The sequence below is a fragment of the Diabrotica virgifera genome, chromosome 3 (assembly GCF_917563875.1).
Source record: "Diabrotica virgifera virgifera chromosome 3, PGI_DIABVI_V3a".
In the NCBI taxonomy this organism is placed as follows: Eukaryota; Metazoa; Arthropoda; class Insecta; order Coleoptera; family Chrysomelidae; genus Diabrotica; species Diabrotica virgifera.
In genome coordinates, this window is record NC_065445.1 from 173,093,638 (window position 1) to 173,110,343 (window position 16,706).

At 35.5% G+C, this 16,706-nt stretch overlaps 1 protein-coding gene across 2 annotated transcripts in view; it reads right to left on the reverse strand.

The window, feature by feature from the left end:
* Positions 1–66: 66 nt before the first annotated feature.
* The window catches only part of LOC126882222 (uncharacterized), a 39,055-nt gene continuing 22,415 nt past the window's right edge, over positions 67–16,706 (reverse strand). The window contains exons 2-3 of one of the 2 annotated variants that reach the window (XM_050647030.1): positions 7,722–8,951; positions 67–433 (exon numbers count right to left, since the gene is read on the reverse strand). In XM_050647030.1, the coding sequence (XP_050502987.1) occupies positions 7,725–8,951 (1,227 nt within the window). In that variant the 3' untranslated portion in view covers positions 67–433; positions 7,722–7,724. Of the gene's footprint in view, positions 434–5,879; positions 8,952–16,706 lie in introns of those variants that run through there. The other variant, XM_050647029.1, reaches the window with a different exon arrangement.

Consider the following 16,706-nt stretch of genomic DNA (forward strand, 5'->3'; position numbering starts at 1 on the left):
GCTTAAATTCGTTTTATATCGTCTGGGAAACTTTGTATTATTTTAAGGGAAAACAGAAAAGTAAAATAAATGTATATAAATTATATTTATAGTAAATAAGTGTATTATATAAATTAAGTTTGAATGTAAATCAATTGAAATAAAAACTAGGTATATAAATTATTAAGTGTTAAAATTAATTAATAATACTTAGAAAAAACTTTTTAAAAGTATTACAATAGCAATATATCTTACGTACAATAGTAACGTAAATTGCGCTGAATGTCAAAATCCGGTGACCTTTGAATTGTTCTCTGCAAGTTTTCACTCTTCCCAGCTTTAGCATTAGTCTTAGAGCTCTTTTGTACCAAGAATATCCTTCTGTCGGTCTGTAGTTAAAAACTAGTAATATCAGCCTTACTCATTAACCCATTAACCGCCAAGCAAAGAAATACTGCAATATTATGTAATATATTTGATTAACTAGAGTAAAATAAACTTAAACATTCGTAAAAAAATTGTTTTACACTTTGATAATGGCAGGTGTCACAACAACAAAATGGTTCGTTTTCGAACCTTTGGCGGAAATGAGATATAAAAATTGAAATACACAATTTTATTTTTTGTGAAAAGTCTCAAAACATTTAGAGTGTAAATGGACCTGGAATTTTTGATAAACAAAAATAGTATGGTTAGAACATTGCCTACACCTTCTTCAGCTTCTTTCTCAAAAACGAGGTCGAACGGCCCTCTATCTTTTTTAGAAATTATTTTAGATATTTCCAGTTTACATTTTCCAATCCTGTATCTTGCACTGTGCCAGTTGCATAAATTCGACAAATCGATATATTGTCTACAACATTACACAACCTCCCTTATGTAGCCCCCTCCCTCCTCCCCCACCCTAGATTATAACAAAACAATACCAGAATACCCGTCTTTCTAAAGGTACGTATCCACTACGTTCGTAATATTGGACCACCGAGGCACTGCCGCACGGTCGTTGGCGCACTGTTGCACTGTCCGGGAGCGCCAACGATCCACTATGTTCACGAACCTCTTGCACTCCGCGCTCCCTGTAACTGCTTCAATCAATACGGTATGCGCTCCTCTACATATAAACCGACACCAATTGGAACGCCAAGGCGAAGCGTGCACTTTGGAACGCCGAGGCGGAGCGTGCACTGTTGCACGGTCCGGGAGTCCCTACCATTCACTAAGTTTACAAACCTCTTGCGCTCCGCGCTCCCTCCAACTGCTCCCATCGACACGGCATGCGCTCCTCTACATATAAACCGCCACCAATTGGACCGCCGAGGCGAAGCGCGCACTTTTGCACGGTCGGGGAGCGTCAACCATCCACTATGTTCACAAACCTCTTGCGCTCCATGCAACTTCTACCATCTACATGCATGCGCTCCTCTACATATAAACCGTCACCTATTGGACCGTTGAGGCGAAGCACACACTGTTGCACTGTTGCATGGTCCGAGAGCGCCAACCATCCACTATGCTCACGAACTTCTTGCGCTCCGCGCTCCCTGCAACTTCTCCAGTCGATACGGTATGCGCTCCCTTACATATAAACCGCCACAGACTGGAGCGCCGAGGCAGAGTGCGGACAATTGCACAGTCCGGGAGCGTCAAACGTGTCCACTATGTGGAGCAGTTGCAGGAACTCGGAGCACAAGCATAGTGGATACGTGTTTTTACACATAATAAAGAAATATCCCAACAAATTACTGCCTGTGCATCACCTTGAACTTATTCCTGATCAGACAGGATTATATGTCGACTTCCGCCAATGGTTCGTTATCGAACCATTATTTTCAAACACGAGATTTGATGACTCAGAAATTTTTTTTTGTATTTTTATAACAATTTGTCTACAAATAGGTTAAAAAAATAATGTTTTAATTTATTTGACCACAAAAGTGTTATGCCAATAAAATTACTACAGTAAAAATAAAGTTGTGTCGAAGGATTGAAAATGTCGGACATTTAGAAAATATTTTTGTGATGAAAGCATGAGTTTGGAAATTAAACAAAATTAAATTTAGTTACACTTATATCTTCTGGTTGCTTAAAAAATACAAAGATTTAAAAAAATTAACGAATTGTCAAAAAAAAATTCTACAAAAAAATGGTGCGTTTTCGCACCTTTGGCGCTAAATGGGTTAAGAGGCAACATTAGCGCGTCATCAATACTTTTGTTTTTCTAAAGTTCTGCGAACTTTCAACAGTGCGTCGGCAGTACTACAGTGACAGTGACGCTATACTATCAAAAACAATAATTATTGTAACAATAAAACGAGCGGTTCGTATTTATATACGACTTTATTAATTTATTTATACAAGTTTACTTTTCAAACTCTAGCTTAACCTAAAACTCTTTACAAAATTCATCGGTTATATATAGGTACGCTATTCTGGAACAATCCACGCTCATCTCTAGCTATCAGCTCGTCACGCCCACTTGAGGTACATTCTCGAACACTCTTTACCGCTCCAGCACCGCCTCGATCATTCGATAGCGTCATTCTAACACATCTCGAGTTGTGGACTGTTATACGGGGGGTCCGTCAAGAGTTCTCTTTTGTTACAGTGCTCCCCTCTTAAGATCTGAGCGTCCAAATCAGCAACTCTAGATGAAGGCCCAGGATGGCGGAATCTACACGACTCTCCAGCTCTGCATACACCCTTCAAGAAGAAATAACAGTCTACTGTCTTTGAAGGGTACGACATCTTCGGGTTCATGCAACACGCAGTAATTCGTACGCCAGTTTCTCTGAAGACCACTTCAAGCATGCTTCTCACAATCTTCTAATCAAGATTTTCTACTGCATGGCCTATTTTTGGTAAAGCCAAATTTGTGATGTCACAATTACTCACGATTTTCTTCAAATTAGTTAGAGCACGCCATATGTTCTCGTAGCTAGGCGTGTTTGTATAACACTTCTTGGTCACCATATAAAGCAAAGATCGAGAACCATCTTCTAATCGCAGTACTTTTCCAACTTTAGGCTGCTGATTTCTTAACTCGTTCAGGCGGCCGAACTTTCTATTGAATACGGACGAGATTCCTTTGGTCATCTCGAGGTCTTGGGCAACACAGTGGGCTAAAGAGACGTTTTCTGAAACACTAAACAGATCTTGCTGAACTTCTATGGTCACGCCGAATCTAACACTCCTTTTCTCTGCGTAATTTTAAATAAATTCCTTAAAACTTGGCTGTGCGGCATCTTTTATCTCCTGTTGGAGGACTCGGGCTTCTTCTGTTTCATTGGAGCCAGCATATGGTGCAAGATGATTTATGTGAATATCTTTTGGTTTACCGTTTGGCAACTTCTTAATTCTGTATATTACGTCATTTATTTTCTTCTGGACTTCATATGGACCTTCCCATTGTCTTTGCTGTTTAGGACACAAGCCTCGACGACGTTGTGGATTATAAAGCCAGACAAGATCACCTACTTCGAAGCTTTCATTCTTGCATCGAGAATCATATTGATCTTTCATTCTGTCACTGGCTATCTGGATGTGTTGTCGGGCAAGTTCATGAATGCTGTTCATTCGTAACTTCAGGCGGTCGACATATTCTTCGCCTGCAACAAGTCCCTTGGAAGGTCTGCAGCCAAACTCTAGGTCGCCGGGTAAACGAACTGCACGATCCAACATCAAGCAGGTTGGTGTCTGACCTGTAGTTTCATTCACGGCCGAACGGTAGGCCATCAGGAATAAATGAATGTGCTGGTCCCAATCTCGCTGATGTTCAGATACAACTTTGGACAAGTGTTTGCCCATCGTTCGGTTCATCCTCTCGACCATTCCATCTGATTGAGGATGCAGGGGTGTCGTTCTGGTCTTATTGACACCAATCAATTTACAAATGTTTTGGAAAAGGGGTGACTCAAAGTTTCGCCTTTGGTCGGAGTGGATCTCCAAGGGAACACCAAATCGGCTGAAGAATTCTTTAACAAGTACCTCCGCAACGATCGCAGCTTCTTGATTTGGTAATGCATAGGCCTCGGTCCATTTCGTAAAATAATCCATGGCTACCAGGATATATTTATTTCCAGCATCGGTTTCCGGAACTGCAACTGCAATGTCGATCGCTACTCTTTCCATAGGACTACCAACGTTGTACTGTCTCATGGGTGCTCTCTTTTTACCAACTGGACCATTACTGGATGCACACAGTTCACATTTCCGGCACCATCTTCTTACACCATCTTTACAGTTCACCCAATAGAATCGTTCTCGAACTTTCTGTAGAGTCCTCGTAATACCAAAGTGTCCACCTGATGCACCATCATGCAACTGACGCAATACTTCTGACACTTTACTTTTAGGTACAACCAACTGAAGCTTAGATTCTGTACCATCATCACTCTCAAAGGTTCTGTACAGAAGATCATTTTTTATTACCAGGCAATTCCATTGGCTCCAGTAGGCCTTCACTTCTGGACTACATGCACTAATGTTCTGCCAACTAGGTCTCTAACCTCGACGCATCCAATCCAATACCCTCTTTATACATGGTTCATCTTCTTGGGCGTCTTGTAACTGTTGAGGCTGCCATTGCTCATTAATTACGGTGGTTCGTCTCACAGGGCAAAGTTGTTCCTCTGCTTTAAGCCGGTGATTACAACTCTCACATGGCCGTCTCGAGGGAGCATCTGTATTAGAACGAACTCTTCCCGCCCTCTTCACGCGTCTGTTCGGCATCGTGTCACGAATTTTCTCCGTACCATTTCCTCCAAATGTTCATCTTTTCTCTTATCGCCTTTTTCCACGGTTAGTATTCGATTGTTTCGTGAAGCTTGGCTAGCTGCTGCGTGTTCCAAGGCAATAGCAAGTGCTTCATATAAAACTTTCGGTCTTGCTAGTCGTAAAGCTTTCTGTAGTTCACTCTCTTTCAACCCATCGACGAAGGTATCTACCGCAATTTCTTCTAAGACGCTGTCTGGCACCTCCGGATAAGCCAACCTCACTACACTACAGATTCTCACTTGCTCGTTGACTTCTACTTCGCAGTTGTGCTTTGTACACTTGTTGTAGATGGGCATCTCCATAGCGTTTTTCTAGAGTGAACAAGGTATGGTAACATTTTTCTTGGCCTTTAGGAATTGACCTTAGTATATCTGCAGCATCACCTTGTAAAGCAGCAGTCAAGGAAACAGCCTTTTCTTGTTCGGTCCAATGATTGGCAGCCGCAATAGCTTCAAATTGTCTAAGGTATATGGACCAAGAAGACTTTCCATCAAATGGTGGTAATTTAAATCTCATATGATGCGACGTTTCGTCTCTCGGTGTTTCATCTTTCGCTACAAGATCTAAAGCTAGTGCATTAACTGTTGGTTGCACTTTTGTATCGGTTATCATGCTCTCTAATTGTTTGATCTTCTCTTCTAGTATTTCTTTATTGTCGTCTACACTTTTCTGTACCTATCTTATCGAATGTTCTAGAAACTTCTTCAAATTTCTCGTTGTTCTGTTTACAAACTTCTTTAATTACTTGAGAAGTCTCGTCAAATTTTTTAGCAACGTTTTCGAATTTCTCGTCGCTTTTTCTAAGAAGTTTCATCAATCTTTTGAGAAGTCTCGTCAAATCGTTATTATGGAACAATCCACGCTCATCTCTAGCTATCAGCTCGTCACGCCCACTTGAGGTACATTCTCGAACACTCTTTACCCCTCCAGCACCGCCTCGATCATTCGATAGCGTCATTCTAACACATCTCGAGTTGTGGACCGTTATACGGGGGTCCGTCACGAGTTCTCTTTTGTTACATTATTATACTCATAGGTACGCTAAATGTTGAAAAGCCAGTCAAGGTCGAGTTCTTGTTATAGATAATCGATTTTTAGTAGTTCCAATGTGACACAAAATCTAGGCATGGGATAAAAAAGTTTATTTGAAGAAATGTATTTTTTTGTTTTTCTTAATGGCGGTACAGGCTCGTTTTTGTAATATTTTATTTAATTATAGAGTAATTTCCACATACTATGGTCCTTTCCATGGGCATTTTTCAATGCGTCACAAATGATAGAAAAAAAAGGTAAGTCCGTGATAATACACATTTATAACATTTATTCTAACATGACATTTTAGTTAAATCTGACAGTTGTCACATATAAACAAATCAATTGTGTTTATTGCATTTATAAAATGGAATTTTCTTTGATTTGTATAGTCTTATAAATTGTACAGATTATATTCGTAGATATATTATATAATTCCTAAAAAATTTTTTTTTTCGATTATAGCGCCATCTATCGACAACTAGAATAATTGTTATTCTTCATCCAGCCTCAAAAGTCCACTGCTGAACATAGGACTCCTTCCCTCGTTTCCAACCCCATCTATCCTGCGCCGCTCTCACCCAGTTTTTATTTAGCCTTCCTAAGTCGTGAGTCCATCTTGTAGGCGGTCGACCGACGCTTCTCTTGGCCTCCATTCTAATAACCTCTTTGTCCATCGCCCATCTGTCATTCTGGCTATGTGTTCTGCCCATCTCCAGTTCAACTTGGCTATCCTTTCGATGACGTCAGTCACCTTTGTTCTCCTCCTGATTTCTTCGTTTCTTATTTTGTCTCGCAGACTTATTACCAACATTGACCGCTCCATTCTTCTCTGCGTGACTCTTAGTTTGGTAGCGGAGGCTTTAGTTAAGGTAAGTGTTTCTGATCCGTACGTCAAGACTGGGAGGACGCACTGATCAAATTATTTTCTCTTTAGGCATGTGGGCAACTCACTTTTAAAAGTTTCTGTTTTCCAAATTCGGCCCACCCAAGGTCGATTCTTCTCTTCAGTTCATGAGTCTGGTTATCCCTGCCAATCGTAATTTTATGTCCCAGGTATTTATATCTATCTACGAGTTCTATTTCTTTCCCACCAATACTGATGTTCTGGTTGGGTACCAAATTTGTCATTATTTTTGTTTTCGAGATGTTTATATTTAAACCTACATTTTCTGTAGCCACAACGAGTTCCTGTACCATCTCTCTTGCCATACCTAGATCCTCAGCTATGACTATATCATCGGCCGAAACGCAAGTTGTTTAGGTATTCTCCATCTATTTTATTCCCTTCGTCATCCAATCCAAACTCTTGAAGGCATGTTCTAAGACCGTATTAAAAGCTTAGGTGACATTGGGTCTCCTTGTCTAACCCCCCGTTCTATTTTTGTGCGATTACTGTTAGTATGTAATTTGACGGTGGTTGTTGCCTGTAAGTATATTTTGTATAATAATTTTGTATACCTATAAATGTTATAAATGTCTGTAATCACGGACGTGCCTTTTTTTCTGTCACATACAATTAATGCGTTAGAAAGAAATCGAAAAACTGTGACGCACTGAAAGATGCCTATGAGAAAAAGAATAACATATTTCTCAAATTGGGCTCTGTACCGCCATTCTTTATTATATTACGAATGTGTGTGCCAAATGTCTCGACAAAATATTCAAAATTAAAGTTGTAATCTAGGAACGCGTTTTTCGCGCGCTGATGTTGCCTCTTAAAATATGTCATATCTAAATATAGATTCGAAACTCACTAGTAAAGTACCTTTAATCTGTCAAAATTTAAATACTTGATAGATTATATTATCTTCCAAATACAAAGATTTAGGGATGTTGACTGAAGTAAGGAAAACAGACTGAAGCAAGCGATTATTAATATTGTTCGTAGGGAGTATCTTGTTTCTAAAACTACAAGAAAATGAGTATTTGCTTACTGTTTATATTTGTCTTGGTTCTGATTTAGCACATCTATTGCTTCTGAGATTATACTTTTCATCAAAACTTACGTTGCTGTCTTTTAATTGTTTATTAACACTATTGTCACTGATCAATATATGTCTTTTTCTTGTGAGCGTTCTTATACTGAGATTTAATAAGTCATAGTTTTTGTCCGTATTATCAATGTCGTTTGGAAGTTCTTTTTGTGATTTATTTGACAAATCTTTTGAACTTTTTAAATCACCTAAGGAATTATTCATAGCTTTAATATTTTCATTAATGCTATTCAAATAAGTCTTATCAACTACCTCTGGGTTAAGATTCAATGGTTTTGGATGATTTTGAAGAATTTTCAAAATATTTGAATTTTGTTTCTGAATAGATAATAATATTTCAAATTGTTGTTGGACATAACTTTTATGGTTAACAGCAAAATATACCAATAAAAACACAGAAATGCTAATAAAAACGTATCTTGAGAACCAAATGTAACTATAAACTTTGGAATAAAGATTTGAAGTATCTTTATCAGAAATAAAAATGTAAATGGAACATATTATCCTCTCAGATAGAAAGTTTAAAAATTGAAGAAAAAAAATGATTAACCTAGATGCACTGGTTCTAGAGGAGGAAGTACAAATAAACGATAAAACAACTGAAACTGTATAAAAAATTACTGAATCAAACCAAGACATTTCCCTAACAATCCAAGATTGAAAATTGGAAATGGTTGACAATAATACATTTAAATTATCCCCATGCTGCCTAAATAAATCTTCTAAAATATTTTCCAATACTTTGCCATGATGCAGCATTTTCTCTTGAAGCTTTAAGCTTTCCTTCTGGGCTGCCAACAATCCTTCTTGATTTTGAGCTGTTTCTTTTAATTGGTGACCAACAAGTATTGTATTTTCAGCTATTATTTCTTGCCATACATGCCCTTGTAAAAATGCGCATATATTTTGTGTATGGGTATAAAATTCTGTATAAACATTAAAAGCTCTGTCAGACATACTATTTATACATATAGCTCTAACATTGGCCTTTTTATCCAATCCGCAATTGTATGTATCATGGCCTGACATTGAAAGAAAGCAGTTTGTAAAATGTAACGCAATTTCACTTTGTATTTCGTCTGTGAGAAGTTTGCATCCTCTTTCCAAATATTGTATCCCTGACTTCCAACAGGTACCATATTGGGGCAGGTTTCCCTTTTCTTGAATTAACTGGAATCGAAAAAAAAAGATATTAAAACAAAATAAAGTAGGTAATACATAGATAAATAGAGCAATAGACAACAATACTGCCGTGCTTAGCTTAAAAGTGGTATCTCCAATTTTGTGCCAAATGGAGTTATGATCTTATACATATAAACCTTTACATTCTACATCATTTTTCTTAACTCAAAAGTTGTAAAAGCTTATAAAAATAAAAATATATAGTTAAAAAAATTGTGGTATGTACAACAAACCAGCTCAGTAATAGTCTTAAAGGTGGTATCTACTATTCCTTAGCTAGTAAGTGGTATGTTCTCAAAATTCTGTACATACCGCTTTTAAGACAAGTAATTTACTGGCTTATGAATGAGCGCCTAAAAATGAAATGTTTGTTTTCATTTGATTTAAATCAAAGCAACAAATGTTTTAGCGTTTCATTCTACCTAGTAAATTTGCTTATTATAATTTTGTTTTTACCTAGAAGTGGGCACAGTTTAGGTAAATATAGTTCTGGGGAAAAAGTACAAGTTTGCAAACAATTTTTTATATCGACATTGGGATACAATAAAAATAATGATAGAATACTACAAGACTGCTTTTCTAGAAACTCAGAAAAAATTATCTATCACAATATTAGTAAAGAAGGTAAGCATGCCAATACTTCCAAAATTGATAGAAATGTGATAAGAGCTCATGTTGAAAAGTTTAATCCTGCTGTATCTCATTATCGCCGCGAACACTCCCCAAATAAACGATACCTACCGAGTGATTTAACTATCCAGCTTTTGTATTCAGATTTCTAAGAAAAACACCCCAATTTTCTTTGTTCTTACGAAATATATCGAACGGTAGTAAGTAAATAAATGAATATTGCATTTACAAAACTCGGCCATGAAGATTGTGAAGCCTGTGAAACGTTTTTGCTACATAATCCGGAACATACAAAAGAAAATCCTTGTGTAGACTGCGAAGTTTGTTTATTGTGGCAAAACCATATTTTCAAGGCAAATTAAGCTCGTTCAGCCTACCAGCTAGACAGCTAGACAGCTAGTAATAAATAAGTGTGTGGTTACTGCCTTCTAGGTCCCAATTAATTAAAACTCTCTTCTTGGTTCAAATACGTTATATTTACATTTTACACCATCAACGATTAACCATAATAAATTGTTTACATATCACAGTAACGACCTACCTTTACATTACTACTACAAATAATAAGGATGATTCCATATCATCGGGCATTCACTTATATATATATATATATATATATATATATATATATATATATATATATATATATATATATATATATATATATATATTGATGCACGTTTAGTTGTGACTTCCGGTATACAGAAGAGGCTGTCCGACTTCCACCTTTTCTACTAGGAATTATTTTTTAAAAATTGTGTATTTGGTAAAAGGGGGGCTTATAAAATGGGTCTACCTATTGAGGGGAAAAGATTTACCAAAATAAATTTTGTATATATATACGTATACACCGAAGCGTACAGCATACGTTATGGCTTCCATATATAGGGTAGTTCAAGGCGCGTTGTCACTTCCAGCGGTGTTGTCATATTTTGGAAGTCACAACGACTCGTCTGCTAGATTTACCTCCTATTTTGAGCGTAATGTGTGATCTTTTGAAACTTTTACTGTGAATACAGTTGTCTGTGTTTTAAAGTTGTCTATTTAAATTAAAATATTGATATTCTTTTGATTATACAGGTTTACAAAAAAATACATTCCGGACTATTTGACGAAACCATATGACTAGGGGGGTTTTTGGGGTCGCTGGTTACGAATCCGGGGTTCGCTAACCTCTATCACGTCAGGTAAAGGTTATTTCAAGGACAAATCAAGATAAATCGACAGTCGCTCTGAAAAAGTATATTAGGAGGGTTTTGGGGTCGCTTATAACGAATCCCGGATCCGCTGACCTCTATCACGTGTAGCTGAAGGTCATTTCGAGGTCAAATCAAGATAAATCAACACAATCGCTGTGAAAAAGTATATTAGGGTGTTTTTGGGGTCCCTGATCACAAAACTGGGGCCTGTTGAGCTCAACCACGTCAGGTAAAGGCCATTTCAAGGTCAAATCAATTTTGTTAACTCCTCCTGATTTGAACTTGAAATGACCTTTACATGACGTAGTAGAGCTCAACGGACCGCAGTTTTCATGATCAGCGACCCCAAAACTCCCTATACTTTCAGAGCAATTGTGTCAATTTATGTTGATTTGACCTTAAAATGACGTTGAACTAGACGAGATAGAGGTCAGCGGACTCCGGATTCATCTTCAGCGACCCCAAGAACCCCCTAATATACTTTTTCAGAGCGACTGTCGATTTATCTTGATTTGACCTTGAAATGACCTTTACCTGACGCGATAGAGGTGAGCAGACCCCGGATTTGTGATCAGCCACTCCAAAAACCCCCTTGTCATATGGTTTCGTCAAATTGTCCGAAATTTAGTTTTTTTTTGTAAACCTGTGTTATTTATGATAATATGATTGATATTTATTTTAACAAAAATACTAATATATTATTATTGCTGTAAAATGGATTTATTGGAATTAATTAAAAAAGTGTTAATAGTAAGTCATTTATTTATGAAAATTATATCAAAAATGTTAATAAATAAATTTGAACTTAAAGAAAATTTTAATATTTTAGATTTTATTACAGGCACCGTCCTTTTAATTTTTGATGTACCAATAATAATATGTAATAAAAAATTAAATGGCTAAACCCTCCAGGTGGGGATTACCCGCTAAAAAGCTATCTAGATCCATATTTTTCGAGCAGATTTTTCCCAATCTGCTACTCGATACTATTGACTATGCTTCTCCATTTCTTTCTATCCTCTTTTGTTTTTCTGCTAGTCTCTAATTCCTGCCCTATATAAATCTTCCTTTAATTCCTGTAACCATTTATTCTAGTTCCTCCGCGTCTCCTTCTAACTCCGGGTCTCCATTGTAAAATTGAGTTTATAGTTGTTGCGCTACCTGCTCTCCATATATGCCCCAACAATCCACTCTGTGCCCAAATCTGAAAATCTGGAATAATATCTACCCGGGTCGAAACATTTTTTTTTTAATATATGAAAATAGTTATTTATGAAACGGAGTGAGTGCTATACATCGCGTAAGTTCGCAAAAAGTACTTCACGCACAATTTCATACAATATTTTATCTACGATAAACAAATAAAAATACTGTAACTCTTCGTCACTGGAATTCATTTCTATTCTACAATTCTTAGAACTGTGACATATAAAAATTCTAATTTCTTTCAAACCACAAAACTGTCAAATTTTTTTTTTGTAATTTATTGCTCATTATGTCATCACCTCTCTTGTGCTCTGCACAAGAGATCTAAGGTTAGAGCTAAGAATAAGGTTGGCTAGGTGCTACGTTTTCTCGACTCTGTTTTACGGAATGGAAGCTTGGACCTTGAATGCGGCATCAATGAAAAAACTGGAATCATTCGAGATGTGGGTATATAGAAGAATTCTAAAAATATCATGGACAGAACACGTCACAAACAAAGAGGTTCTGAGAAAGGTGAAGAAAGAAATGGAAGTCTTAAATACAATTAAAACCAGAAAATTGGAATATCTCGGACATATTACACGTGGAGAGAGATACAACTTGCTCCAACTCATTATGCAGGGAAAGATTCAAGGAAAAAGAAGCATAGGGAGACGCAGAATATCGTGGTTGCGCAACCTGAGAGAATGATACGGATGTACATCAAACGAACTTTTCAGAGCAGCCGTCTCCAAGGTCCGAATAGCTATGATGATTGCCGACCTCCTTCGCGGAGATGGCACTTGAAGAAAAAGAAGATGTCATCACCATGAAACGCGAAAGTTAAGAAAGAATATTTAATTATATGAAAGTGTGTCAAAAACAATGAGAAAAAGTAAATCCCATTTAAAATACATTGTTACTTCATGCTTACTTTAAAGCACTGCTATCTATAATGACAGTTTTCACAAACTAAAAATTTATATATTATAATATGACATAGAGTAGATAAAAGTCATTTATTAATTATTAATTGATTATAGTCAGAAGAAAATTAGATCATGCACCCCTTGTTTTTTATAATTGTTAACATACTAAATTACATATCCAATAATTATTGTTATCCATTAAATAGATCGATGCAGATCGGCCTTATATCGGATCCTCTTCTATTAGTCCGTTCGCTGACGGTAAAATATTGCAAAACCCATAAATTTTAAAAAACCACTTAAGATTGACATGAAATTTGGCATACACATAGGTAACATATCAAAGAAGAAAATTGATATTGTGCCGATGTTTTCTTTTGCCAAGCAGACATTCCGTTAACATTTTTAGTCACAACATAATATCAATGTTAAAGTATTATTAGAGCAACGCGTTATGGTGTCACATTTCTTTTAATGACCGACACACAAAATATTTTAATGACGGATCCCACACTAGAACCAGATTTTTATTACCTACTGCTGATAAGGTAGAGTTATCAAATATCACTCGTTGTCATATCTGTGTTAATTTGAAATAATAAAATATAAATATTGTAGTTTTGTATTCTAAAATATTTGGAAAAAATATCTATGTATTTTTTTTTTCATTTAGGTACACATCATTTTAAGGGATTGTCCGGAAGAATACAGGCTCAGTATATCGGCAAATGAATTTTGTTTTAAATACCGTCCGTATAGAGGAGGTGCTCGTTGGGGATAGGCGCAAAATCTTAGTCCAGTGCTAATTAAATGCATTAATTTTTTTCGAATTCTGAGAAAACTAATAAGTATTTTTGAAAAATTTAAACGCAGAATGGAAGCTTACATTATTACCGAGGGCAGAAAGTCCCTGAAAACGTATATAATGTTTATTTTAATAACTTATATACCTAATATATGTTTATTTTAATAAAGATAATGGGATGAAAAAACAAGAGAAAAGTTAGTGTGATTTTTAATTTTGAATATTTCATTCAAAAAAAACTTTTTTTTATTCTAAGGGACTTTCGGTCCCCCGTAATAATGTTATCTTTCATTCTGGGTGTATGTTTTAAAAAATATTTATTAGTTTTCTCAGGATTCGAAAAAAATAAATGTATTTAAATAGCATTGGACAGAGATTTTGCGCCTACCCCCTTAGGAGAGAGTTTACTGTATTTTATATTATTACTAGAATTTATTACTTTAAACTTTTTATCGCTCTTGATTCATTTTATCGTGTATTTAATTCCATTCAATTGTAATTGTACATTCTTTTTTTTTGTAATTTTTACACGTTTTATTACTTTCGAAATAACAATAACTATAAAATCGATTTTTCAGCCTACTTGGGTCAAAAAAATACACAATTTTCGGAAATTTCGTTAAATGAGAACATTTACCTACATTTCTTGTATTTAAGCTTTTAATAAGATTTTTAAAAATAATTTAGATTATTTAATAGATACATTCACCGGCACGAAAAACGGGCACCCCAAAAAATGGGTCATTTTTGATGGCTCGTATCTCCTAAACCTATTCTCCGATTTAAGTATTTCTTTAATATGTTATAGCCTCATTCTTTAACTATATCGCTGTAATAATATTGTTTCTAGACAGGTAAATTATCATTGTATACTGGGCGTACCAATCAAACTGTTTTTTTTTTCAATTTTCACAACACTCTGTGGAATATTCTAGCCTTTATACAATATTGAAATTAAAATCCAACTATAGCCCCAGGTTTTCTTAATGTTCTGTTTGTTATTCATTCGCTTATGTTGGATAATAAAAAAGTTAGGGACTTTAACAATTAAACATGTTCTTTATCAATACATGGTGTTTCTAAATAAGTGCGACAAACTTTAAGGGGTAATTCTGCATGAAAAAATAATGATCGTTTACTTGATAAAGCTATGTCCGCAAATGCTTGCAAATATAAAATTATTTTGCCAAACGATCATTATTTTTTCATGCAGAAATTACCCCTTAAAATTTGTCGCACTTATATTTAGAAACACCTGTATCGATAAAGAACATGGCTAGTTGTTAAAGTCCTTAACTTTTTTATTATCCAACGTAAGCGAATGAATAAAAAACAGAATGTTAATAAAACCTGGAGCTATAGTTAGGCTTTAATTTAAATATTTTATAAAGACTAGAATATTCCACAGGGTGTTGTGAAAATTGAGAAAAAAACCCAGTTTGATTGGTACACCCGGTATACAATGAAAATTTACCTGTCTATCAACAATGTTATCATAGCTATATTGTTAAATAATAAGGCTATAACATATTAAAAACATTACTTAAATCGGACCAAAGGTTTGGGAGATACGAGACATAAAAAATTACCCATTTTTTTAGGGTGCCCGTTTTTCGTGCCGGTGTAAAAGGCACACAAAACACTAAGTACGATTAGGACCGCGAATCTACAACAGATAAATGTCTGGAAACCGTTACACAGGGTTGCCAAAAAACGGAAGTCACACCGAGCGGTGTGGTATACGGAAGACGCTACGCGTTGTGTACATAACCTGTATAGTAGCACGGGAGCGACACTAGCGCTGGTGATATACCGTCGAACTAAAATCTGATCTTATGAGTATGTTTGATACGATATGACTTCCAGCGAAATTTTTAATATAAGCCTTCTGATACCATATAGTAGCCAAATTCGTAAAAATATAGGCAAAACGTTGTGACTTCCGAAATCGGAAGTCATAACGGTATATATGAAGTAACAACGTATTACGAGAATCTACTTTGGAAGTCACATGGATACATGTATCAATATATATATATATATATATATATATATATATATATATATATATATATATATATATATATATATATATATATATATATATATATATATATATATATATATATATATATATATATATATATATATATATATATTTGTACAAATATTTTCGACCGTACTGTGTTAAATAGTGATTTTTTGAATAACGGCAATTCGGTCAGATGAAATAAAACTCTATTTGTTATAGGTCTCAATATTTCGTCACTATTTGGTGACTTCTTCAGGAGAAAACTGTAAATTTATTAAGATTAGATATGGACAAAAGGCAAAACATTTCATTACTTACAACTATAATAGTGATAATTTAAATTCGTTTAACATATTATATTGAACATTGACTTGAGAAATGACTGATGTTATTATTAGATATTAGACAATATTAGACAATATTCTATTAACATAAAATATATTGCAGTTACCATAACTTCGAAATATATGTCAAAATAACATCAGTCATTTCTCAAGTCAATGTTCAATATAATATGTTAAACGAATTTAAATTATCACTATTATAGTTGTAAGTAATGAAATGTTTTGCCTTTTGTCCATATCTAATCTTAATAAATTTACAGTTTTCTCCTGAAGAAGTCACCAAATAGTGACGAAATATTGAGACCTATAACAAATAGAGTTTTATTTCATCTGACCGAATTGCCGTTATTCAAAAAATCACTATATATATATATGAAAATTACTAAGTTCTCGGGAAGAACCGCGTTGAGAATTTATAACTCGACGTTTCGGCACCCTTTTTGGAGCCATTATCAAGAGGGGTATGGTTCCGTTCGAGTTCGGGGTCTCAATCTGCCTACTCCCCTCACTCGTGACGTACCAGTAGTGTCTTGTTCTCTAGGAGAACGGTCAAGCGGCACTGAGGTCTCAATCTGCCTACTCCTCAGTGTCGAGTGACGACCTGTCTTCGCCTGTGTAG